Source organism: Myiozetetes cayanensis, unplaced genomic scaffold, assembly GCF_022539395.1.
Source record: "Myiozetetes cayanensis isolate MyiCay16 unplaced genomic scaffold, myiCay2020 scf3, whole genome shotgun sequence".
Lineage (NCBI taxonomy): Eukaryota > Metazoa > Chordata > Aves > Passeriformes > Tyrannidae > Myiozetetes > Myiozetetes cayanensis.
Window position 1 is genome coordinate 24148859 of NW_026087521.1, and position 26252 is coordinate 24175110.

Sequence of the window (26252 nt, forward strand, 5' to 3'; positions counted from 1 at the left end):
TGTATTTCTACCAACACCTATTTAATCTTTTACCCTGTTTTTGCAAAATCTGACAAAATGCCAGTCATTTCAGAAATAGGTAGTATCATAAAACCAGGCAACTGGGTAAGAAGAAAATTTATAATGTTATTAGGGCCTTAGTTGAAGGAGAGGCAGATATGTGTGTTGTCTTTTATTGAGCACTGTGTAGCAACTGTAGATACAGAGTTAGGGAAAATCAGACTTTGTCAATTTAACTGCTCAGAGGATTTAAGTTAGATTATATAAATTTATAGAAAGATAAGAAGAGAAAGATCTCTACTGTGGAAGTTAGTTCTGCCTGAATTTTATCTCCCTGAATCTAAGCATTTTGACAGGCCTGCAAGTTCATCAATAGAGCTGGAAATGAATCATAGTTTCTATATTATGTCCAAGTAGAAAATCCATATAGAAGAATAATTGCCCTAGTAAGGCATCTGAGTTCTTGAGGAGCAATGGTTGAATTTTGTAATGAAACTACAACTATTAAAGTAATGAAATAAGTAGGTCAAAAGACAGGAATTAATGCATCCTGTAACAATATCTCATAGCCACATTTAAGTTTAATAAGCCATTATATGAGCTTTACTTAAAAAGTTCGCAGTCTGAAAATGCAAGATTTAAAAGTAAGGATAAACAGCTTTTAAGAGAGTATAGTGATTACTGTGCAGTAATCTGTTTAGATTTGCACAATGTTTCTTTGAAGTAGATAATGCATAGTATGTTGAATGCCAGTTTTTAGGTTCCAGCAATCTCGTTAATCATTTTAGAACTACTGGGATATCAGTATGCAATTGCATGAGAAATTCAGTCGTTTAACACAAGTCTTCCAAAAAAGGGGTTTAATACTTTTTAGGAGGATCATTTGTTTTGGAATGGTCAGGTTGTTTCAGAAATTTTCTAAATAACTAGTTGCAGTGAGAAGACAATCCATTACCAAGGCTATAGTGGTATCATCCAACACTACTTATAAACCATGCTCTAATTTTAGAAAAACAACATATAATCAAATTGAATGTTGATTTTGTAAAGTATTGCATTTTGAAACAACAGATAAAATGTCTCTTTGTATGAACATTCTATTAGAAAATCCTAGTGATATGGGTAGCTTATAAGATGTTAGAGTTTATTATAAAGGCTGTTTTTTACATATCTGTATAACAAGTGTGTGTGAATGAACTTAGCATCCCAACCAAGAGTGTGCTTTAGAAGAAACTCTCTCCATTGTTTCCACCTAACTTTGCTTTGATTTGCCTCAAAGATTTGCCTCAGTCTCCGTAAGCCGAACAGAGAGCAGAGTTAGTCCTAAGTAAGACCTTCTTCCAAAAGGCAGGACCATAGGCACATTCCCAGGTCCAATTATGTGGCTCTGCAAATTTGTTGCTGTTGTACTGCACTACCCACTGATTTGGACATAGTCACTGTGTGCCTAGAAATTCCCTTTTCCAGTGTTGTTTGTGTAAATATAGTAGGAAATAGGAGTTGATTTGGTCTAGATTTAAAAAAAAAAACCCTTAAACTTGATATCCTTGTGTTCACTTTCTAGATCCAGAAATTCTCCAAGGTTTCCTACTATTATGATAATTCTTGAATTTAAGGCAGATGCACCTTGCTTGTGAAACTGCCAGAAAGGTCATTGTAAAATGATCTTCTGGAGTCTCTTTCTCCCCAAAGGAATTTGCTTTCAAGTCCTGAGATGTGCATTGTGGAAGGCTTTTATTAGTGAACTCGTCTTTCAATTTTGGCTGACAGTGATTAAACACTGAACAGTATAGTTTTATTTTAATCTCATTACAAACATCAACTATTTTGGTGGTAACTGTCAATTGTGCATATTTCTGTACCACTTTTGCAATTCTGTAAGCATATGTGAAGATCAAGCAATATTTAAAAAGACACCATGAGCATATCATAGTGTATTACAACAGTAATATGCATTTTAACTAAGGTTAGATTTTTGCGGGGTAAGTGAGAATTTCGATGCAAAATTGTGGGGCCTTTCATGCCCAGCTTTGCATTTTCAATAATGAATTAACTATTTCATGGGGGAAAAAAAAGTAATTAGAAGGAGAGCTGTAGATATTTGCAAACTGCAGTTCTCTACTTTGACCTATCTACTTCCCACTAAGTTTTGTCTAGCAAAAGGGCTTCCTTTACTTGGCCAAGACAGACTTTTGTCTATGTAGATTGAGATTTTAGGTTAAAAAATTGTATTTATCAGTTAGAGCTTCCATATCCTTTTAATGTTATTTGTTGTCTTCTGCATCTTGTCATGGGGTGACACTTGCTTGTGCCTGTACTTTTTAAGTTTGATATCAAAATAGAATTATTATCAACACAATAATTGTCAGTTGTGTATGAATAAAGTTTTTATCCTGAACTACTGTACAAAGTCAACAAGACTTTTACTCTAAGACTTAGTACTTCCAGAATGAATTTTTAGGATTAGAAGGGGAGAGCTCTGGGAGCTATCGGGAAAAATGAAATGAATCTTTATAGTTTAGTTGTTCTCAAATTGATTGATAGGTAGAAAAATAACATGGATATTAAGTGTAATCTGTCAAAGGGAGCTACAGCACCTATAAATTATGAAGACCCTTACTTGCAGTAATTATGCTAAGTTGTGAATTTAAAATGCAAATCTGAACTTCTTCTATACATGTGAATCCTGTGGATCCAGAATGGATCTAAGAGCACACAGAAGGTGGCTTTAGAGTTTTCTGGCAACCGGTAAGACAGCCTGTTTTGTAGCAGGTGTCTTTGAAAAATGATAACCATGGAGAAGGAGGAGCAGTAGATGTTACACTGTGTGTAACAGAAGGTTATTGTTGTAGATAGTCTGATGGCAGTTGTTGGCATTGGTGGCAGAAGTGAAGCATGAAACAGAAGTCAGATAATGCCTTGTTTGCATTGTCACTTTTGCATATTGAAATTTCTTTACCTAAAAATAATTTTTAATAAATTTTTTGGAATTAATGATCTGCGGATTGTATCCTTTCTCATCTGATCACTACTTTTGGTTTATTGATTTAATGATGTTTGCACATGCATTTTCTCTGCTCCTAAACATAGTTTGTCTTTACCTGTCCAGTGAGTCTGCTTAGGATTAGAGCTTTTACTTTCTTAATAATAGTTTACTGTACTTTTCTGAACGTGTCTGTGAAAAAGTAGTATTTCACTACTGCAAGCTATTTAATATTGATTGCAAGGAAAGAATGAAATAGGGATAAAAATCAGACAAGCTAGTAGATTAAATGATTTTATTCAGTGCTTCGTTTGGAATTGTTTCTTTATCTGTGGTTTATTTCAAGTTTTGAAGTAATGTAGCATGCTCTTTGAACCTAATTGAAAAAGTGTTGTTTGATGCAACCCTAATGTTCAAATTTTGATTTGCCCCTATTTGATCATGGTTTATATATTGTATTTGTGTTAGTTTATATTACATTGTATTTGCTTTTCTTATATTCAGTGGGTTTTGTAGTAATAGTTGTGTAAACATACACTTTGTTACGAATGGAACCAAGTCTCACCTTTTCCAAAAGATGTTGGGACTGTGGCAGCAGCAGTCCTTGAACTGATTAACTGGGATGATCTGAGTTATCCTCGTATTTTGATACATATAAAGGCCTCTTCTAGAAACAGTTGACAAAATTGGTTTTCAATTGTGTTATTATTGTTATTATATTATTATGGTAGTTATTTGCTATTTGCCAAAGGGGGACATTAAGCACTAAACAAAGCAAAACTTTTGTTAAACCATATTAAATCAGTCCTGTATCTGTGTTTTTTTCACTAAGCTTAAGCTTACTACTCAGTTATATAGGCTTATTCTAGGCTGTCCTAAAATTGGAGACTACAAGCATGAAACTATGAGGCCTGTTTTCTAGCATGAAAACTTTATGGCCTTGCATTGCAAATGTCCTTTCACTCTTCATTCCAGTAGCGACTCTTAAACTGATCGTAGTCTCTTTTTGGTCTTCTCATAAGATCTGAGTATCTTTATTGTTGGCAGGCATGTAACTATTAATTTAGCTGAAAGTATTCTGCTGATTTCTTATTTGGATAATTACTTTGCCTTTCCTGCTTGATTCCTCCTACCCTCGTTTGATCTTTCTGCATAATTCAACATAAAGTGAGTAGAAACAGACACATCAATATGATGTTGGAAATTTTTATTATTATTTCTACAAATATTGTATGTATCTTTCTCCATTTCTGTGATCTTTGTGAATTATATGTATGTGACTTTGTTGTTAGAGTGACTTATTTAAAATATTCTGTTTGCCATCATTACTCACATTGCTGACAATGAGAAATGTAACTGGGTCATCCTATCTGTATTATTATGTTAGCTGAAATTTTCCATTTTTAGTTAAGGGAACATGTATAGGATATTTCCTTTAAGCCAATTAATGGTACAGTTAATTTTGCTGAAGCAACACTAAAGTGCAGCTGAATACAGCTTGGTTTGTGTGTCTCTTCATGTCACTGTTGCTAAAGAAAAAAAAAATAGTAAGATTTGTTCTTGATTCTTCCAAAACTTATGATAGCAATTTTTAAAAATAATTATGAATAAGATGAGATTTGATTGAGGTCCTTTTCGACACCTGTGAAAATACTCACACAGCATCAATTACTTTCATTATGCTTGGGTGTATGTGTTCCCATGCTTCTCTCCCTCCTGCCCTGTTTTGATGCTGTTGTGACTGGTGGACTGATCTTTCCACCTACTGCTTTCCCAGACAGAGACATCTTAGAAGCTCTGGCAGTGTAGTAAAAATACTTTCCACTAGGTCTCTTATTAAAGCCACCATTCCATGTTTATGAATAAATGGGAAATTTGATAAAATAGAGCAACAGTGATTATAGAGAATTTTCTCTGAAATAGCAAAGTAAAATTTTAGCTACATATTGTGGAAATATAGACTGTTATATGAAAGTTTTTAAACTAGTAACTCTCTTGGTGTTTGTAAAGGGAGTTCTAGGTGGAAAATTGCTTTGAAGTTTCAATAAACAGCATAAAATCCAAAATGTACAATGCAGGTGATTATTGTGTGTACTTTAAAATGTTCCATTCTAGCAATCAAAATTATCAGTAAATGTATTTGTTCAATCAGCTTCTTCACTAGAGGACATAGCAAGAGCAAAATTCTTCTTGAAGGTAATATATATTGGTCTGACAATTTACATTCCGGTAAATACTGAAAATAATTTGAAAACATAGAATTCCCTTAATCTACCTCAAATAAATCTATATTGTAAATAGTTTAGACTAGTTCAGTTGGAAGGGACCAACAATGATCATCTAGTCAAACTCCTGATCCCTTGTGGGGACCAAAACATGTTAAAACATGTTTTCAAGGGCATTGTCCAAATGCCTCTTAAACACTGACAAGCTTGGGGCATCAACTACCTCTCTAGGAAGCCTTTTCCAGTGTTTGACCATGCTATTGGTAAAGAAGTGCTTCCTAATGTCCAGTCTAACCTTCCCTGCACAGCTTTGAATCATTCACACACATCCTCTCACTGGATCCCAAGGAGAAGAGATCATCCCTCCCTCTCCCCTCCCCCTTCTCCATAAGCTGTACAGAGTAACATGGTCTACCTCTCAGCCTCCTTTTCTCCAAACTTGATAAGCCCAAAGTCCTTGGCCACTCCTCACAGGATATTCCCTCCAGCCCTTTCAGCAGCTTTGTTGCCCTCATCTGGTCACATCCAAGGACCTTCACATCCTTCTTAAACCGTGGGGCCCAGAACTGCACACAGCACTCCAGGTGAGGCTGCTCCAATGCTAAATAGAGCAGGATAATCAGGCCTTTTGCCCAGCTGGTGTTGCTGTGTTTGATGAACCCCGAGGTGGGTTTGTCCTCTTTGGCTGTCCAGGCACACAGTGCTGACTCCTGTTGATCCTGCTGTCAGCCAGCACCCCCAGATCCTTCTCTGCAGGGCTGCTTTCCAGACCCTCCTGCCACAGCTTATACTTGTGCCTGGTGTTATTCCATCCCAGGTGCAGAATCTGACTTTTGGACTTATTAAATTACTATTAATCACAGCCCAATGTTCCAGTCTATCTAGATCCCTCTGTTGTCCTCAAGACAGTCAACAGCATTTCCCAGTTTGGTATCATCAGGAAACTTTGTAATGATCCATTTGTCTCCTGCATACAGATAATTGATGAATATATGGAACAGAACTGGCCCTAGGATTGAGCCCTGAGGAATACCACTGGTGACTGGACACCAGCCAGAGGTAGCCCCATTCACTACAACCCTTCAGCCAGTTCTTCACCCAGTGCACTGTGAACCCACTCATCCCACAGCTGGAGAATTTGTGCAGAAGAATGCTGTGAGGGACAGTATCAAAATCCAGAAAAACTACATCCATCACCTTCCCTTCCTCCACTAAGTGGTTGACCTTATCGTAGAAGGATATGGAATTAGTTAACAGTCCTTTCCATTTGAGGAACCCATGTTTACTGTGCGTGATGATGGCATGATAAACTCATAATTTGCGTATTTTTTCATTAAAATAATAAAAGTGTGTTAATAATTAAATTTCCATGCAGTAATGTGGGCTGGTATTTTAACTGAGATTTTGATGGCTTGAAAAATATGAAAATCTAAATACTCTAAATTAAAAAGAAACACAGGTTGATTTAGTAAAAGTTTTACTGTTATGCTTTTGGTATGTTTTTTTACCTAGCTGAAGAAGCTTTTTAACTGCTAAGCATGGAGGCTAAAGTGCTCTTTTTGATTAGAGATGAAGTCAGATTTCCTTCAGTACTTCAGGAGGATGGCTGACAGATTTCCATGCAGTGAATTATGAATTGATTTGCATGAATTTGAACTATAAATTTGAACATGCAAAAAAGTCAAGATGACAAATGGTTATTTAAAGTAACCAGAGAGCTCAAGTCTCTTCTATCAGTTGAGACTCATTATGAGTATGAAAATCTGAATTATTTTCAGAAATAAATGTCTGGGCGGTTAGATAATCAGAGCATCAAACAGTGATACTTCCTGACAAAATATTGGCCTATAATTTTCAAATGTTTAAGCATCAGACAACAAAGCTGTCATAAAATAGGTCTAATGTGATCTTTATATGGAACATCTAGATGACTCTTCTCAATCAAAACCACATATTATTTCATGACTTGAACTTTTTCTTCTTCCTCATTTAGAAACTTAGTGCAAGACCTGAATTTCACCTTTTACATCTGTGTGAAGAATATTTTATATTCACTGTACTGGTTTTTTTTGTTGTTGTTGTTGGGACTCATTTGTTAGTAACTGATTTTAGCTTTATAATATTACCTTTTCATTTTAAATCTCAAAATAGTAAGTTTTCATTACTCTAAAGAAAAAAAAATAATGAAGAATTTGAAGCATATGTCTGTCTGTCCTGTCTGTACCTCATCCTTTCATGGAGCTTTTTGCCAAGTAACAGGGAGAAAGGGAAGGAGGTTGTGCTACTTAGCAGTAAGGTGTAATAATAACCTGGTACTATTGGGTGATACTCTCTTTTTATGGACTGAGACCTGTAAGGAAATTCAGGCTTGATCTTTACCTTGTTTTATAATTCTGCTTCAGTATTTGCTGTTATATTGTAAGTCAGAATTGTTTAAATGTTGACCTCCTAGAGAGATTTGAATTAATTGTTTGGCGTGTTGTAATTCTGTCAAGTACGCTTTTTAATGCAGACAAAAGAAAACTCTACAGCTTTTTACAAACCACTTGTAATATTTGGACACTTGTATGAAATATAGAAAGTCTGATTTGCTGTTGTTTCCATCAACTGCTTGGGAAGATCATTTATGCCTTAAAATTATCTTCTTAAATGGAGGTTTCCATGAATAGCCCTGTGAAACAACATTCAGTCTTTTATTCAGAGCTTTCTTTCTACCTTGAAAAATGCTTTTTTAAAGCTTGGATTTAAAGCTGTGTGTTTCTGAGAGAAAGGGATACTTTGCAAATTACAGATTTTTTAAAAAGTTCTGTGCGTTGTTGTGAATGAGAGAACAATGCAGCTTTTGGATATTAGTTTCATGCTTGGAATAACATTTCTAGAAAAACTGTTTACATCTCATTCAGTCCGCTGTACTGTAATGAATTTCATTGATGTGTTTGCATGGCTTATGACTGTTATGAGACACTGCTCCAAGATAGATTTGAATACTTTTTTATGAAAATCTGTATCTCACATTAAAAATTACTGACCGGATATATTTTCTTTTCTTATTAGTACCGCTACCAAAAGACTTGAATTCATTCGTGATCCTGCTCTGTCATCTTAAAGAGCATGTTTTTATGATTTTATTTAACTTCCTGATTGTATCCTCCTATTTCTTAATTCTGCTACTGTTTTCACTCTTTTTGAGGCAGTGCCTGTTACAATCATCCGTCTTCTCCAGAGAATTTCCATTTTTCCCATCCTTAAAATTGACATATATGTTTTTGTCTTAGGACACTTGACACTTAACATGGAAACAGACACTTTGAATATATTGGTAAAATATTTTTTGTATAATATGGAGTTCATTAAAATCTAACTCACTTGTAGACTTTGCGTAGGTTTGCACTGTCACTGTGCTGAAGGAATGAATTTAGACTGCAGTTAAGATTGTAAGGAGAAATTGAGCATCACATGTTCATTGACAGGAATCATGCTGCAAGGTACCATTTCTTCACCAGTCATTGACATTTAAATTTTCATTTTTAGTTTTTCCTGTGAAACTTTATATGGAGGTAGCATCTCATGATACCTTGAAGACATTAATTTACCTCAGCATTAAAAAAAAAAAAAAGGCAACTAAAAAAAGTCAACAAAGCTCCCAAGCCCCATTGTGTAACAAAATTGCTAGCATTCTTTAAAGAGTAATACTTCATTAATCATAGTAAGGCATCATGTCCTCCAGCCTGGTATTTTGCAGGTGTATCTGAAAGTACTGCTTTTATTATGAGTATGTACTCATTGATAATTCTCTTTTGCTTAATTGAGTAGCTCCAACAAATCACTTCAGGAAACTGTATAATGCCACTGAAGAAGATTTATAAGCATGATCCGTTTCAACCACCTTCCTCTTTAAAAAACCCCACAACTATTACCCTTTCAGTTTTATTTAGAATGAAGGGCTCACCCTCATCTTTAACATAACATATAAAATACATTTTTATTGCCTCAACTTCTAAGTCCTGGTTAGTTTCAAAAAGCCATTCCCTAATTCATATGTCAAGAGAAAATATTAATATGAACCTGTCAACATCTGCTGAAACAATTTTCATATATGTGGAAAAGGAAATTAATCAGAGGAACAAATGCTCTCGAAAGGAAGGAAATTTTGTTTAAGGGTTCTGGGGCAGTTTTAATTCAGTTCCATTGTTCCATAGCAGTGTAGGACATGCAGTCCCATTTTTGATGTTTATCATCAATTGCTCCATGGAAGACTTGGACCTTCTGAACTCTTAACTTGGCAGATAAATAAAGAGGAAACTCTGAGATACGTTGGGGGAAGAATGCAGTATTAATCTTAAAAAGACTGCTGGTTATATATATTCTGTTACTGATTATGTCATCTGATTATGAAAACATTTCAGCAAATGTGTGCAACTAATATCAACATAAGTTATTAAGGAAATAAAAATAATAATGTAACTTATGTGCTTAATTTTTTTTGTTCTCATTATTTGGCTTATTTCTTATATATATTAGTTGTATAATAATAGTAGTATTTCTTTTTCCTATCTTTTTTATGCTTTTAGCTGTAAGTCCACAGTAAGATGGATACTATTTGAAGGCCTCCCTGCTCCCTTATATTCTAGTTTCAGTAACAGGGGAAAAGAATCTAATTAGATTTCATAATTCTCAGTTTGGTTAGTGAAAACAGATTTTTGTTTTCTTCTGAAGTGGAATGCAAGAAACAAATTATTACAGACCAGTTCTTATATAGGATTTCCAGCTTTTCCCACAGGCTATCATCCAGATATCTTCACTCCTTTTGTTCCTATCCCTGCACATGCTGTTGCTAGTCTTCCTCTGCCAGCAGATAAACGGGGTCAGAGACTGCAAAAGGTCAGTTTAAGACATGGAAGTTTCCATGAAGGAGCTTGTAGATAACTTGAGGTATCTTGAAAAAAGTTAGTGTAGGAATGAATGAGGTGTCTTGCTCTATGTGGTAGGAGGCAGGCTTCCTGAGAGAGTCATAAAAGAAGTAGTTTATTTTACAGCCTGATCCTTGAGATTTTTGTTGGCTGCAGACTTACAAAACTTGAGAATAAACCTTTCCCTTGTGTCGCACAGCTGTGTAATCCCTAGGGATTGTTAAGTACTAATTTTTTATTTTTGAAAATATCACAGATTAAAAGTTCTGTTTTTCAAGTCATCAAAAGTATTTTCATGATTCAAAGCAAGACATAAGACACGGTCTACCAATAAGTATTTGGTTGTTTCTCCTTCTTCTGAGAGCTCATTTTTGTCACTTGTTAGTTGAGAAGATAACCAGCACCTACAAGCTAAAAAAATAGTAGTCCTGGAAGAAATCGCTAATCATGAAGTAATTAGGTTGGAAGGCACCTCAAGAGATTGTTCAGCCCAGTCTTCTGCTTAAAACAGGACTAAGGTCAAATGTGGATCGAGTTGCAAATGGCCTTACCCAGTCTGGTTTTGGAAATCTTCCAATGGTAGAGGTTATATGTTTTCCCTGGGCAGTGAGTTCCAGTGCTTATCTGCTCTCAGTGAGAAGAATTTGTGTCCAACTCTGATTTCCCTCATTAGATCATGGGACAATTGCTACTTGTCCTGTCAGTGTACAGACCTCAAGCATCTTTCTCCCTGATTGCCTCTGTTTCACACTGAAAAGTCCTATTTCTACTTAGCTCTTTCTTGAAGAGAAAGATGTACATTTTGATCATCTTTCACTTCTCTGAAAATGTTTTTCAGATCAACTGTATTTTTTTTGGCAGTCCATCTTTGATCTAACATAATATAGCAGGCAACCCTAAAGAAACTTTGGAGTTTAATTTTTTTTTAATCAGTAGTTGTTTTATTTTAATGTTTTGGATCTTGTATAAGGAATGAAAAGTTCTAAATAAATGTGATATTCTTATTGGACTGAATTAAAAAGCCTTTGTTAAGTAAGTTTAAGCTTTTGTTGTACTGCAGAAGTGAATTTCATTAATTAACTATTGAAAGGGGTTTTATCTTTGGGTTTCTATACTTTGATTTCTTTTTGCTTACTGTCACTTTTATTAGCAGTTAACTGTTGGAGGATTCAGCTCAAGTCTTGAGTCATAATTTTGTGTACCACTGACATGGTGTACACTGCAAAAATCACTTCCCACTGACATGTTTTCATACTTTTAAATATTTCCAGTCTCAGTCCTTCTGTTAAAACGCTCATTGCTGTGCAAGTGGGTATGTACAGAAAACTAAATCTGATGTTTTATAAATTCATATAGCACCTTTCACAATGCAGCAGTCCTGATGACCTCCTATAGCAGGTGGATATTCTGTCTATTTCTGAAAATGTTCTGTTTGAAAATTAATTCAGTTAATGATTTCTAAATCAACACAGCCACTAAATTATGCAGAGACTATTTTAAAGGATATGTATGATATTAGACTGTACATTCCCCAGATACTTGTTTTTATGGTAGTCATTATCTTGATATTGCTATTCACTGTTATGACTTGAAATTCAGTGCTGAAAGACAATGTAATAGAAAAAAAATTCCTCATTCTAGCATTTCTGTTTCTCCCAACTGAGGTACTTTTGTGAATTGCAAAGGGACGGAAGTATTATTTAGAGGCTGGAGGAATCATGTAAAAAGCTTCAAGCCTAGCTTATATTTCTGCCACTTTGTGTCTAAGTTTTAGGGAAATGCTCATTGTCTCCTTTCTATTAAGCTACTTTGTCTTTTATTCTGGTACCATCTTTTTAAATCATACATCTTCATTCTATCATTGTATTTTGTATTTTTAGTCCTTGTACAGAAACATGGAAACATTTCTTTTAATATTTTACATTTAGCTCCCTTTAGAGTTGGAAGCATTTTTGGATGATTTTGCTGTCTATAGTTTGAGAGTTGCCAGTCTGTTTTACCCCGTGCTTCAGGTTATGCATCCCAAACCGTGTGCTGGTTTTTCTACAGTCTTTTCCTATAGCCACTTTAATTCTTGATTTGATTTTCATTCATTCAGATGGAGCTCAACCCTACTATATAGTTTATCTTTTCCTTAGTTAATGGATCCAGACCCGGTCTGTTACTATTTTGGCAGATCCACACTGAGTCTTTTTGCCTTGCTCTGTTAATCACTGTGCATGTTAGAGAACATTTAGCAGTATATTCATATTGCATGCATACAGTATGTGCCAAGAGGACAGCTGGTCATAGAAAAACTGGAAAATACACATTATTTCACTGATTGACAATGTGTTTCCTTAAAGGCAAGAGTGATTGGCTTTGCCTCTAAGATAGGTTAATCTTCTTGGCTTCTCTTTTTGTTGTTGGCCTCTGGATTTAAAGATGGGGGCTCTGGTGGTCTTTTATTTACAACTGAGTTGCTACATCTGGACTCTGCCTCCATCGCCATTTGAATTCTTAACCTGCTTTGGTTTGTCATCTTGTTTGACTGATTAGCAAAATAATCTATTTGTGGTTAGATTTTTGGCTTTGATAGTGTCCTTTACAAGAGGGTTGAATTCCTAAGCTACATACTGTCCTGTATGGTCATCTTACGGAACCATGAGTTACAAATACAGCCCCTCTCCCCAACTTTGTAATATTAACTTTGGAGCTAGGTATTTTATTTTATAAGTTAAAAATTAAAGGATTAAAATATTGGATTAATTGGGGATTATTTGCAAGGCACATTATGAAAAATAGCTTGGTTCTATCAGTTTGGTTTTGTCTCTTCAACCAGTTGCTATCTGACTTTGTAAGACAAACTAGACTTTAGGTCTGAATGAACTCTGTAAGCTTTTTCTGAGGTTATGTTCCAAAGACCTGTTTTTTTAATAAATATTTTCAAGTTCTATTTATACTATCACATTAAAAAACAGGATAGAAGTATTTCAAGCATCAGGATATGTAGGCACACTTGTACAGACAAATTCTCTTTTACCACAACATTTCAATTTTGTACACAATATAGAGGAAAAAGTTGGACATTCCCTAGGGTATGTTACTCGTAGTTAGTCTTTGGGGAGTTTTTGTAACATAATTCTTATGTTCTTCTTTGTTTTCTCATGCCTTGAAATGTGTGTTATCTTTTATGAACTTTTCATATGTTACAATTTTAACTTCAAGCTTTCCAAATGATCTACTAACCCATTGGGTAAGCATTAGGCCTCTTCCTCCTAATTTATATCTCAGAATTGCCTTATTCTTCCTCTTTTTTCACTTATTCTTCAAAACTGGATTTGAACCAAATCACAGATAAATGTTTTATCTATTTTTGGAGTATTCCAACACCTCCTCTCTGCACTGTGGGCTTTTTCCTGATTTTTTGAGGTAGATTTTTCTTCTAGAGATTGTAAATTAATATCTCAAGAAAATGCATTAAAACCTTAAAATGAGTAATATAACTTTCCCTGTAGTTTAAGTCTCTTTTATGTGTGGATGTACTCCAAAGAATGCATTTAGTTTTATTTCTCTGGTTTTGTTTTGTTTGTTTGCTTGTTTGTTTTTTATTAGGCTCGGCGCAAAGAGGTTTTTATCCAGGAGCGATATGGAAGATTTAATCTGAGTGACCCATTTCTGGCTCTTCAGAGAGACTTTGAGGCAGGTGCTGGTGATAAAGAAAAGAAGCCAATGTGCATGAACCCTCTGTCCATTTTAGAAGCTGTTATGGCTCACTGCAGGAAAATGCAAGAAAGAATGTCAGCTCAGTTGGCTGCTGCTGAAAACAGACAAAAGAAGGTATACTGCTACTGACTTTTTCCTTTTCCCTCTCCTGATTTGTTCTTTCATGCCACTTTCTAAATTTGCATTTTTGTCTTGATTATCATTGCAAGTGTTATCACTTAATTGTCATATAGAGGGAGGTGCTGGTTTTCTAGTGCACACCTCATTAGAACAATTATGGACTAAATAAAATATAACTGGTACAAGTTGATGCAGTGGATATATAAGGAGATATCTCAGTGTGAGCTGAGACAGCATCATCACAAGGTATTTTTAGACAAACACCATGAAGCCTTGAGGAGCTACTATTATTTTTGTTCTAACCTAAATAGTGAAAAATAAATAATTTATTTGCATGCTATATTAGGTGGCTCTATTTCATAAATCAGTAAAAATTACTTATAACTTTAAATTTTTTTTTTTGCATATTTGAACATTTGCTGTAAAAAGAAAATTATTTTTGAACAAGTATGTTGCAGAAAAAAAGTGTCATGCTGAAGATAAAACAATGTCATTTTGAAAGTGAATGGTTTCTGGCAAATATTTCACTAATATGTAAGCCATACACTCCTAAAGCATAGCTAAATATGAATATGCTGGGGAGGGATTTCTGAGAAAAAAGAGGGGAACAGTAATATAATAGACTAATTAGACCAGGTATTTTTGAATAATTAGAAAAAAAGTGCTTTCTGTGTGTTTAATCATCCTGACTGGGTAGAAGGTGGATAGAATGTCTTCTGCAGCTGTGAAATAGCTTTTTGGTGACAGTTTTACATGGATTTAAAGAAACTCCAAACAGCAAACATGCTAAGACAATTGACAAAGAATAGATTTTGGTAGTGATTGTAATTTCTTTGGGAAAAAATATGCACACAAAAGTACTGGAAGTTGCTGGAAATACAAGCTTAAATTAAATCGGCAAACTTTTTCTTGTTGTTTTAGCTCTGTTGTTTAGTTTAAACATCCTTGCTCTATTAAGACTCCAGAAAAACAGATACTCTATTAAAAAAAAATTAATATTGCTAGACTTTATGTATGATATGTAAGTCTTCAAACAGTTTAGTGTAGAGAACTGTTACTTGTACTTACCCAGCACTTCTTTCCGAGAACTGTTAGATATGAATTTCTTTTTCCTATGTTTTTTCATTAAATTAAGATTTTGGCGATTGTCTCAGCATAGAAAAGACTGAATAAACTTACTTATTCTGGCTGAAGAATGTATTGGGAGAGACCCTGACACATCTGCCAGGACAGCTGGATTAGCACTAAGGGCCACGTCCAATCTCTGTTTAAAAACCTCCAGGAATGGTGAATCCACCACCTCTCTGGGCAGGCCGTTCCAATGCCTGATCACCCTCTCTGTAAAGAATTTCTTCCTAACATCTAACCTAAACCTCCCCTGGCAGAGCTTGAGCCCATGTCCCCTTGTCCTGTTGTTGGTTGCCTGGGAGAAGAGACCAACCCCCACCTGGCTATAACCTCCCTTCAGGTAGTTGAAGAGAGTGATGAGGTCACCTCTAAGCCTTCTCTTCTCCAGACTAAACAACCCCAGCTCCCTCAGCCTCTCCTCATAGGACCTGTGCTCAAGTCCCTTCACCAGCCTGGTTGCTCTTCTCTGGACCCGCTCCAGCACCTCAATATCCTTCCTGAACTGAGGGGCCCAGAGCTGAACACAATACTCAAGGTGTGGCCTCACCAACGCAGAGTACAGGGGAAGGATCACTTCCCTGCTCCTGCTGGCCACACTGTTCTTGATGCAGGCCAGGATGCCATTGGCCTTCTTGGCCACCTCGGCACACTTGCTTGTAGAAGCAAGAAATAGTTTCCTATTGCAGTCAACATTAATCATTCATGTTTGTGAAGACTTGATTTAATTTATTTCATAGGTAACAGAAAATATTTTTCCAGAAAAGATGCCCACTTAGAAAATGCACTTTAGTGGTACAAATCTGAATTGTTTTTTCTGTATCACTCTCTACATAAACATACAGCAGAACTGACAAGGCTAAACCAATAAAAATGGTACAGGAGAAGGAACGGTCAAATGGTCACCAATATCTTGGGATTTTATTTGTTTGATTCTTTTTATCAGTCATTCAGATTAGCCATATAGGAAGCTACTGCATCAGTATGTGAAGGGAGGAGCAGGAAGAAAGAAAATAATTTCTCTTTTATTTTGGACTTGTGTAAAAGTTTTCTTGGGAACATTGAAAGTAGTTTTGGTTACACTATTATTAGTAGGTATTTTAAAAATATGTATTAACATATTTTTCCATTGCTTTTCTAGAAGAGTGTCTGTGAGTAAAAGCATAAACGGCAGGCAAGATGAATTAGAGGCAATGACTACATGAATGAGGGGAAAAATTATTCTTATCCATTATCAGCATTTTAGTAGGTAGTTTTTTTGATTCTAGCTTATAACATCATTCATACGTCACTGATGTCAATGAGACTTTCCACTATTAGTAAGTACAAGAAGATATTTGTGCCTGTGCCAAAAAGTTGGTCTCAAAGATGAGTGTCTTATTTAAAAATGTTAAAACAAGATGTAAGATACTAATTATGGTCATGATGGACTTAATCTCCTTCAGTTGGAGGAAGACCTAAAACCTAACCCTTTAATTTCTAACTTCAAAGACTTTTCACAAAGGTCATCTCTTGCTTGCGTCTGGTTCCTTAACTTAAAAGATGACTTTCTGTTATGTCTTATGTCATATTTCTGGGGAACAGGTAGCTCCATCACTCAGGAATCACAAGCATTTAATCACTTTGGGGAGTCTCTATGTTGCCGATGGAGGAAAGTAAAGTAGTTTCTAAACTGCTCTTCAAATATGGCTGTCTTTTTCTTTTTCCTCTGGAAGATTATGTGCACTTGTGTTAGATATCACAGATCCCTTCCTGGGTTCATTTTAGGCATACTCCTAAATATCAGTGTCAAGTTAATACTAGGTTATTATGAAAGTCTCCATCTTGTTAATCAGAATTATTTTCTGTGCTTTCTTACAGTTGGAAATGGAAAAATCTCAGTTACAGAATCTTGAGCTGGAGCACAAAAAGCTGTCCGCTTGTCTTGAAGAAGAACGTGGAAAGAATAAGCATGTAGTGTTGATGCTAGTGAAAGAGTGCAAGCAACTGTCTGGCCGTATTGTAGAAGAAGCCCAGAAACTGGAAGAAGTGATGTCAAAATTTGAAGAGGAAAAGAAAAAGGCTACTGAATTGGAGGAGTCTCTTGCAGCTGAGAAACAAAGGAGTACACAAATGGAAGCTCAAATGGAAAAGCAGCTGTCCGAGTTTGACACAGAGAGAGAGCAACTGCGTGCCAAACTTCATAAAGAGGAAGCACACACCAGTGATCTCAGAGAAGAGAGAGATAAAATGATCAAAATGATTGAGCAATTAAAAAAGGAAAATGAAAGCAAAGCTAACCTTTCTCATAAAAATAAAGATAGGAATCTTGTTTCTGTTTCAGTTGAAACAGAAGAGACTAGTTCAAAAACTGTTGCCTGCCAAACAGATACTGTAGTGATGGACAGTAGCACAGAAAATGTTAAGAAGTTGCCTTTGACTGTCTCTGTAAAGCCTTCTACAGTGACCCCACTAGTGTCTGGCAATACAAAAATGAATGTGTGTGCCAATGCAGCATTTGTGAAGCCTGTCATTGATAGGCAATCTTCATCTAGTGAACTTGTCCCTCCTACAACTCCTGTTCTTGCACAGAATCAAAACAGAATTGAGGAAAATGGACCAAGTACAGTCTCATCCCCTGATTTACTAAGTAGCACTTCCCCTTTTCCAAATAGTAATTCTCTTTGCACCCCTACCACGCCGACTGCCACAGCTCAGAATTCCTCACTCACTTCATCTGTACACAGTTTGCATTCACCAACTGCCAATACTACTGGGCATCCAGGCCTAAATCCACGAATCCAAGCAGCTAGATTTAGATTTCAAGCAAATGCAAATGATCAAGACCAAAATGGAAACACAACCCAAAGCCCTCCCTCAAGGGATGTATCCCCTGCTAGCCGTGACAACCTAGCTGCCAAACAGGCAGCTCGGAACACTGTTACCCAAGTTCTTTCAAGATTTACGGGCCCCCAGAGTAGCGCTCCGTCACGACCCGCGACGTCGCATTCGGTAGAAGCTGGCACTTACCCCCCAGTTGGTAGAATGACTTTAAAGACTCCCAGTGTATCAAGAATTGACAGAGGAAACCCTCCACCTATTCCTCCTAAAAAACCTGGGCTCTCACAAACTCCTTCTCCACCACACCCACAGCTTAAAGTTTTAATGGATAGTAATCGGTCCCCAAATATAAGTGCAAAAACTGACAGCAAAACCGTGACCTCACCTCTCTCAAGTTCACCACAAGGAATCAGGGTAATAAATGAGGAAATTATTTCTAAGTCCTCACCTCAGCTCCCACCAAAACCTGCTATAGATTTGTCTGTGGCACCTGCAGGCTGTGCCATACCAGCCATAGCCTCATCTCAGGTGGGTGCCTGGCCTTCCCACTTTCCTGGACTGAACCAACCTGCATGTTCAGAAAATTCCTTTGTCATTCCCACCACCATTGCCTGTAGCTCCTCCATAAACCCTGTTAGTGCTTCATCCTGTAGACCATGTGATTCAGACAGCCTCCTGGTAACAGCATCAGGTAAAGGGATTGATATGCTACAAACTGTCTCCCTCAAAAATAACATTTTGGTTTTCTTATGCATCTCTTGTTTGCTTTATTTATCTTTTTGTAACTTTCTCTTTTTTACTTTCTACAAGTTGAAATTTTCATTTATATTTTTTCCACATTCCAGGGGTATGGGAATTCTTTTGCTGATTTTGTAATATTGTAAATTAGTTTGCTTCCTTAAGGAGGCCTCCAAATTGAAGGGGTGTTTTTAAAGGTAAAGGGGACTGATATTTAAAGTAAATAAGCTGCAGATTATGGTATATTAAATAATCTCCTTTTAATTTTTTTAATTTATTTTTTGTTAATGCTATTATTTTGGACTTCAAAATGTTTTCTCAGTCTGAAATTATGTTTTGAATATTACCTCTGCAGGTATCTTCCATGGAATATGTATTGCAGTGCTTTGTGAATCTTTTAGAAAATAGGACATAGCTGGGTCTATGGTATTCTGCTGTGGCATTAGATGGTTGCACATTAAGGCATAGAATTGCCTGAATAATAGTGCACTTTCCTATATATCACTACATTCCTATAGAATATATTTCAAATTTAATTCTATTTTTCTGTAGTTCTTCTGGGTTTAGTTGTAGGCCTTTGTAGTACTCACGTGTGGCATCTCACAGGTTTACTTCAACAGATAGGGGCAAAAGTTTGCCGTTGGAAAGTTGAAATCTAACTTTGTCTCGAGTCAGTGCATGTGTCTGCTACTCAGTTCGCATCATGGGGACTTACTGATGTGTCTAATGTGCCACCAGCTTCAGGGAATCTTCTTGATGGCAGTTAAGTAAACAAAGACAATACTGATCTACCTTTCAATTAGTTGTAGATCTCCTACAAATCTTTATGTCAGCAAATTTCCCTGCTGGGATCAATAGCACTAGGACGTTAGGTAGAAGCTCCTCTTTAGCTTGCACTGCAGTGAGGAAAAGGAACACACAGATTTTGAACACTTCACCCTTCATCAGCATTCAATAATGTTTGAATTGTCTCAAACTTTCAACAGTTATTCTCAGTTCAGTTATGGTACTTCAGTCCCTCATAACACTAGTCCCTGCATCTTCATCTGTGGAGTATAAAAGCCCTGCACAGCTGATTTTCCGTCACACAACTAACCACTTTCTCTTGGTAGCTGCACCACTAACTGATAAGGTTGTTGAACTCATTCACCAATTCCTGGAGAAGCTGTTCCAAAAGCAGTGTGTGACAAGCTGGTATGTGTGTACATATAGGAGATTCCAGGGTTCTCATTATTAAGCAATTTTTATTCCCATTCCACTTAATTGAAGACTTTGTACCTGTATCAAGAGTAACCTAGTCATCCTTTTAACATTTGGTTGTGGCATGATACTGTTGGAATACCCTCTTCTTTCTGAACTGTGCCAAAAAAAATATGAACTCAGAAATCTTACCCTTTCATTTTTCTACTGCTTCTCAGAGTCAGCAACAATGGGATTTGATGACTGCCTTTCAGTTTGCTGTTTTTCATATGGATGTCCTGAATTTTCAGCTTACATTCCTATTCCTAGATGAATCTGATTGCCATGTCAGATAGGTAATTTCTCTTCCACTATTCCAGGTATTTTCCAAACTTAGTTTGCCTTTGGGTGCTATTAGGCTTCATAATGGAACTAAAACTTCTTTAAAAAAGGATAAATCTAAGATTTTATGAACATATAACAAATTACTGCCAAAATCAGCTCCAAAATTAGTAGTTTTTGTAGACAAGAGATTGTCTCCTATCAGCGTAAATTAGGCTGTGTATTTCAGTTAGTATTATATTAATTATATGATATTTGGTAATAATTTATTATTCATAGTTCTAGATTATTCTTTAAAAAAATAAATCTCATACCTTAATAATTAAATTACCAGTGCTTGACTTCATAACTCCATGTATTGTTATTGCTTTAGCTTGTCCTTCGAAGTGTAAACTTTTTTCTTAGGAGAACAATCAGCCTTTTCAATAGGACTGCTCCCCCAAATAGTCAGTTTGTGTTTCTTACAAAATTTGTGACAGTTCTCAGAGACAATTCTTAGAGATATATATTGTAAATATATATGCAAATAGATTTTTGTCTTAGGATAAATCAAATTTAATAACACTGTTTTTGTTAAGATGATGTGGTCAGAGATGCCTGAATTCATGTCACTTATTCACTTTTTTCAGTTTCATTTTTAAATATGGCTTTTCTTGAGGTGAACATCTAACAAACTACAAATACTGCTGAAACCTTCTGCATTTTTGTACCCTCTAGGGACAGATATAGTTAGTTTTAATGATCTGGTTGATTTAAATCTGTTTTATTTACTCTTTTTTTTTTTTTTTAAGAAAATGTTTAGAATTTCAATTTTACTTTCAGTTAAAGCAGAGCACAGAGAAATCTTATTCATATTTTGTTGTATAGTAAGTAGAGAGCTTCAATCAGAATTTTTTAATATTTTTAATAACAGAGCAACCCAAATTTAACATATTAAAAGACATTGAAAGAATCCTTCATTTTTATATTTTTTTTGTTTATCAATAAATTCATGTGTCTTTCTTCTTATTGTGGAGTCAGAAAAATTGATAATAATATAATCACCAAAGTATTTCAATTATTAATTTTAAAAAAGTTTCCTAGTTAGCTCATCTTGCTTTAGGAACATATCAACAACCAGATTTTCAGTAAGGAAGTGGTTTTGTAAAGAGCAACTATTAAGAGTAGACTTTAAAAATCAGGGCACTGATCCTGTCAGTTATCTGTTCTGCTAAATAAATGTCCTAGTACCTTAACTGAAAGACGGGGCATTGTAGCACGTGTTACTCTTTTCATGCCTGGTAGGAAAAGACACCGGCTTTTGTCGTTAATGTTAAGCAGACTGCAGATGGAGAAATCACAAGGAACGTTTATGGCACGATTCAAAATCTGCTACAGTGTTTTCATTAACTTCAGCAGTCTTTGAACAGGTGCCAAAATGCTTCTGCTCTGTTTGGATTTCCACAGTTCAATGACTGTAAGACCTCAAAATGGAAACAAATATAGGCATTTGGATTTCTGTACCCCTGGGATTTCTGCTTTCACTTTCTTCTGGTTTTGTGCTTTCTATGTCACTCCTCAATGAAGTATATTTTTTTAGTTTGCTCATTTGTATAATGATTGATTTATTCTCTATACAATTGGCTTTGAGGATAAAAGTGGGAGGGGAGGTGCAGGACTGATCTAGCTCTGAAATTAACCAACTCACATTCTGAAGCTGATGCCAGAAGCTGTTTTTGACTGTCCCTCTGCCCTTCATCACTGCATGACCTACAAACTTTCACAGATGCTTCACATTTCCTAACTTTTTGCATCCGTAATGATGTGCCTTATTTATTGATATCTTTTAATGTTGGTGTTTTTTATTGGGTTAATTGAACGTTATTTTGTTGCTTTACATTGATAATAGAAGATAAAGTTATATTTATATTATTACCTATTTTTTTATCTTTTTCAGTAGAAGGTTTGCATTTAATGGTAACCTAGTATAATGAATTTCATCACCGTATTGCAACAACATATTTTTCACTTCAGGAAGCTGAAATGAAACTTAACACACTACATGTGGCATTAAAAAGTTCCTTTCATTTTGGCATTTCTGTTAAGGATGCTTTCAAAACAAGCAAATAAACAAAACACATCAAAAATATTCTCAAAAAGGAAGGGAACCCAGAAATACTATTAATATTACCAAAATTCTAGTATGTCTTTGTTAACAGATAGTAGTAATTGGAGTGCCACCCTGAGCAATATCCACTCTCAGTTAAATACCACACCAAGACAGTAAAAACTATGCAATTAGTATTTTAAAAACATTTATATGTGTATATATATATGTATGTATATATGTATATAAATAGCTTCAACACAGCTATTATATTTCAAAGAATAACAAAAGGTTGGAAAAATAAAACCACTTTTATAATGGAAAGGAGTAAGAAAAGTTATTCCTTGGACCTCAGGGAATTTTACTACTTACAGGATGCAGTTTACTTTGTATATTGTTTATTGGGTTTTTTAATGAAATTCAAGCCTCAAAATTTAAAAATATTGGAGAAGCAAATATTAGTAAGAGTATTGATAGAAGGTAGCTTCAGAATTGAAGTTATATGAAGATGCATGGAGTTAACTCTACAATTTATCATTGATTTAAAGCTGGATTTGTAAGGTAACTACCCTCCAACTCTGATCCTTTCAACTGATTACAAAACAACTTATAACTCCATTGAACAAGAAAGGGCACAAATGAGCTTTAATTTGTAAGGTAGCTCTAGTGATGACTTCTTATAATGAGTATCAAAAATATAAGTTAAATAATTGTGAAAATACTGCAAATGTGTTTCCTTTAGATACTAAACTGGTAAACTTAATTTGAATTGATAAATTTAGCTTACTTTAGAAACAAATCTGAAAATACTCCAAGCATTTATTGTTTTGGTTTTTTGAACTGGACTTAAGCTACATGTTCTTTGTTGGCGCAGCTCAGATGATGAGGTCTTGTGTAAGTCTTGACATTAATTAAAATTTATCCAGATCTTACAATCTATGGAATTCTTTTGAGAACTTTCATTTAATTTCATTTTTGAAAATGTGAAACAGATCCTCATGGCATAGTAGAGCCACTGCCACATACTATTTCTAGTTCAAGGTGTTGAAAGCTGGGTAGCACTTGATCAGCTTGAATGGAGCTGAAGGTAATGCCCTGCAGCTCCTGTTCAGTCTTGGACATTGCAAAACTACATTAAAAGCTGCATAAAACTTGCTTTGTATTGTCAGATTTCAGCCTTATATAGTAGCCTATTTGTGGCCACAGAAGCCAAAGTTACTTATTCAAAAGAGAAATATAATGTGGATTTTCTAAAGGTAATATTAAAAAAAAATTAAAAACCCACCTTTCTCCATTTTCTCTTGCAGTCCTTGATCAAGGAAGAATGCACAAAATATTCCATGCCTTATGCAGCAAACTTCGTATTCTTAACAAAGTCCCTACTAAAGCTGCTAAGTAATCAACAGAACATTTAACCACAACTCCTAAGCTTTCAGAGCCTTGGATTGAGTATTCTTTGTTAATGGGGTGACTTGAAAGCTTTCACTCATAAATTTTATATAACCTGTTGTTCATTCACACTGGAGCATTTTATAATATATTGTTTAAGTATCACTGAGTAAAAGGAACATTACCTTAGGGTAGAGTTCAATAATTAATACAGTTATTTCTGTATTATTTGTGTAAATGATATCTAAGGTTTTTTTCAAACTTATTGAAAGACACCTAAAGTCATTAAGAGCTTTCTGTGCAATTTATGTTTATAACTGCAAGCGAGTTATAAATACTAAACATATAAATACAATAGGTTGCACGAAGACTGTGAGGGGGATAATATTTCATATGAAAATAAGTACTTTGTTTTGAAAACCTTTGTGTAGATACTTTAAAAAAAAATCTTTGCAGGCTATCATGAATAAATTAGAACTTATATAACACTTTTGTTAGTTCTTGAATTTGAGTAATATAAATTTTTTTGAGACATCCGTCTGCTTACTACAATTGATAGTTTTCACATTGACTTTTTGTAATGAAATCCCATTCATTTGCATTAACAACTGTCACCCCTGTATGCAGTTTTTATTTTTCAGAATAGCTTCTAATGTATAGACAAAGCATCATCACAAAACTTGTGCTAAACTAACAGTTGCTGTCATCTTGAAGATACTTTTTAGCTTTTAAAAGAACACAGAAAATGCAGGGCTTTATTTATGTGTCTTCCATCTAACTTCTGTTGCTTTAACTCACAGGCTGGTCTTCCTCCCTAACCCCTTTGTTAACAAGTGGTGGTCCTGTCCCCCTGGGTGGCAGGCCCACCCTTCTTCACCAAGCTGCTGCCCAGGGAAATGTCACTTTATTATCAATGCTGCTTAATGAAGAAGGACTGGACATTAATTACTCTTGTGAAGATGGCTATTCTGCCTTGTATTCTGCTGCTACGAATGGACACACAGGTAAATTATACTAAGTTTTATTATGGCATCCACGTAACATAGTGAAAGCTTATGACATAAGTTTTTAGTATTCAATCAGGCGAAATGCATGTTTCTTAAAAATGTGAAATTGAAACTGAATATATAGTTTATGTGACCAAAGTCATGATATGGTATAGCATATATAAGCAATGCTTCTGAAGGCAGAATTTTGTAACACAGAAAACATTTGAAAAGAAAATAGCTTGTGGTAACATTCTGCAGGAACATCCGTTCTAATTCTCTACTCCTTTCCTATAAAAAGCCACCAGATATCATCACCACATGTCTGTGACAAACCAAAGATCTTTTGTAGCAATGGCAACTTGAAAGAAAGAACTTTCCTCTCCAGGGAATAAGCAGGAAAGAATAGGTCATCACCAGGGTTTTGATCTTATTCAGAAGCAGTGAAAATGATGGAAGATATTTTCAGAATAGTGTGTTGCTTGGGAAATAAAATGAACCATCTTTATTTTTTAACTAAATGAAATAGCCTTTGTTTGTTCTCTAGGTCCTCCTGAGAAAATTAAGTTTTCTTTTTCTTTCCCCACTACCCCAACCCTCCTCTGCCTTGAGAAGCATCTCTGAACCTTTCAGCAGTCAGTCTTCATGTTTTATTAATGTATTTATGAAATGCAGCAAGTATGTTAGTAATAGATATGAATTTCAGGGATACAAACTCCAAGAAATAATTTTCAGACTTTTAACATAAGGCTTTGAACAGCAGCTTCCTTTAAAAAGTCCAGTGCACATTACTGTAGTTTTTTCTAATTATGTAAAAATCTCCTAGTTTCTTATACTGCAAGTAATATCATTATGCTGTTTTGGACACTAAAGAGGAAATCCAGCAATACCAATGACAAAGATTCCATTAATTTTTAGTAAAGGCAATATTTTATTTCAGAGTAAAAGGTGGAACATAGTGCCATTGAAGCCACTGCTCTTACTTTGTGGTTTAATTTAACAAAATATTTATTAGTAACACAGTTAGAAAACCTTGATCCGATGTTCCAAATAGTATTTTGAGAGACTATTTAGTAACTTTTCTCAAGTATTTTAAAAATAAAAGTAAAGTTAGGATACAAAATCCATAGCTAGGCAGATAGATAATTTTTTTTTTTTACGTGTTCAGGGTTAATTTTGCTACCAGGCATATGGAAGGAGGAGTTTTCCCTTTGCTTGGAATGATATATTTTGTCTTTGCTTGCTAGGTGCTATGGTTTATTTTGTAGGAACAGCTGGGTCTTTTCACCTGATAGATTGTTTCCTGTTGCCTAGACCTTCAAAATAGTGAAAAAGTCCTTTTTTTTTTTCTCCTTTGCACTTTTTTCTTTTTTTTCAACTTTTTATCTGCAGTATTAAGAGTCCAAGTTTATTATATTGTGTGGATTTATTTTTCTTCCCTCCCTGAATGGATGTTCAGTGGATTCTTCTAGGCTTACATTGATTTATTCATTGCTGGTGTTTGTGGGATACCAAAATTGACCTGATTCTTCTTCACTCATCTTGTATTCCAAAAATGTTTCAAAGAAAATACCCTGATTTTCAGTTACAATTACTGAGCAGCTCTTACTGACAGCAAAGGCAATTTGGTTTCTTGTTTTATTG

At 35.3% G+C, this 26252-nt stretch overlaps 1 protein-coding gene across 1 annotated transcript in view; it reads left to right on the plus strand.

Moving 5' to 3' along the window:
* CTTNBP2 (cortactin binding protein 2) overlaps positions 1–26252 on the plus strand; it is a 78696-nt gene that overhangs the window by 17580 nt on the left and 34864 nt on the right. The window contains 3 exon segments of the mRNA XM_050323806.1: positions 13713–13937; positions 16929–18579; positions 24423–24626. Coding sequence (XP_050179763.1) covers positions 13713–13937; positions 16929–18579; positions 24423–24626 — 2080 coding nt within the window.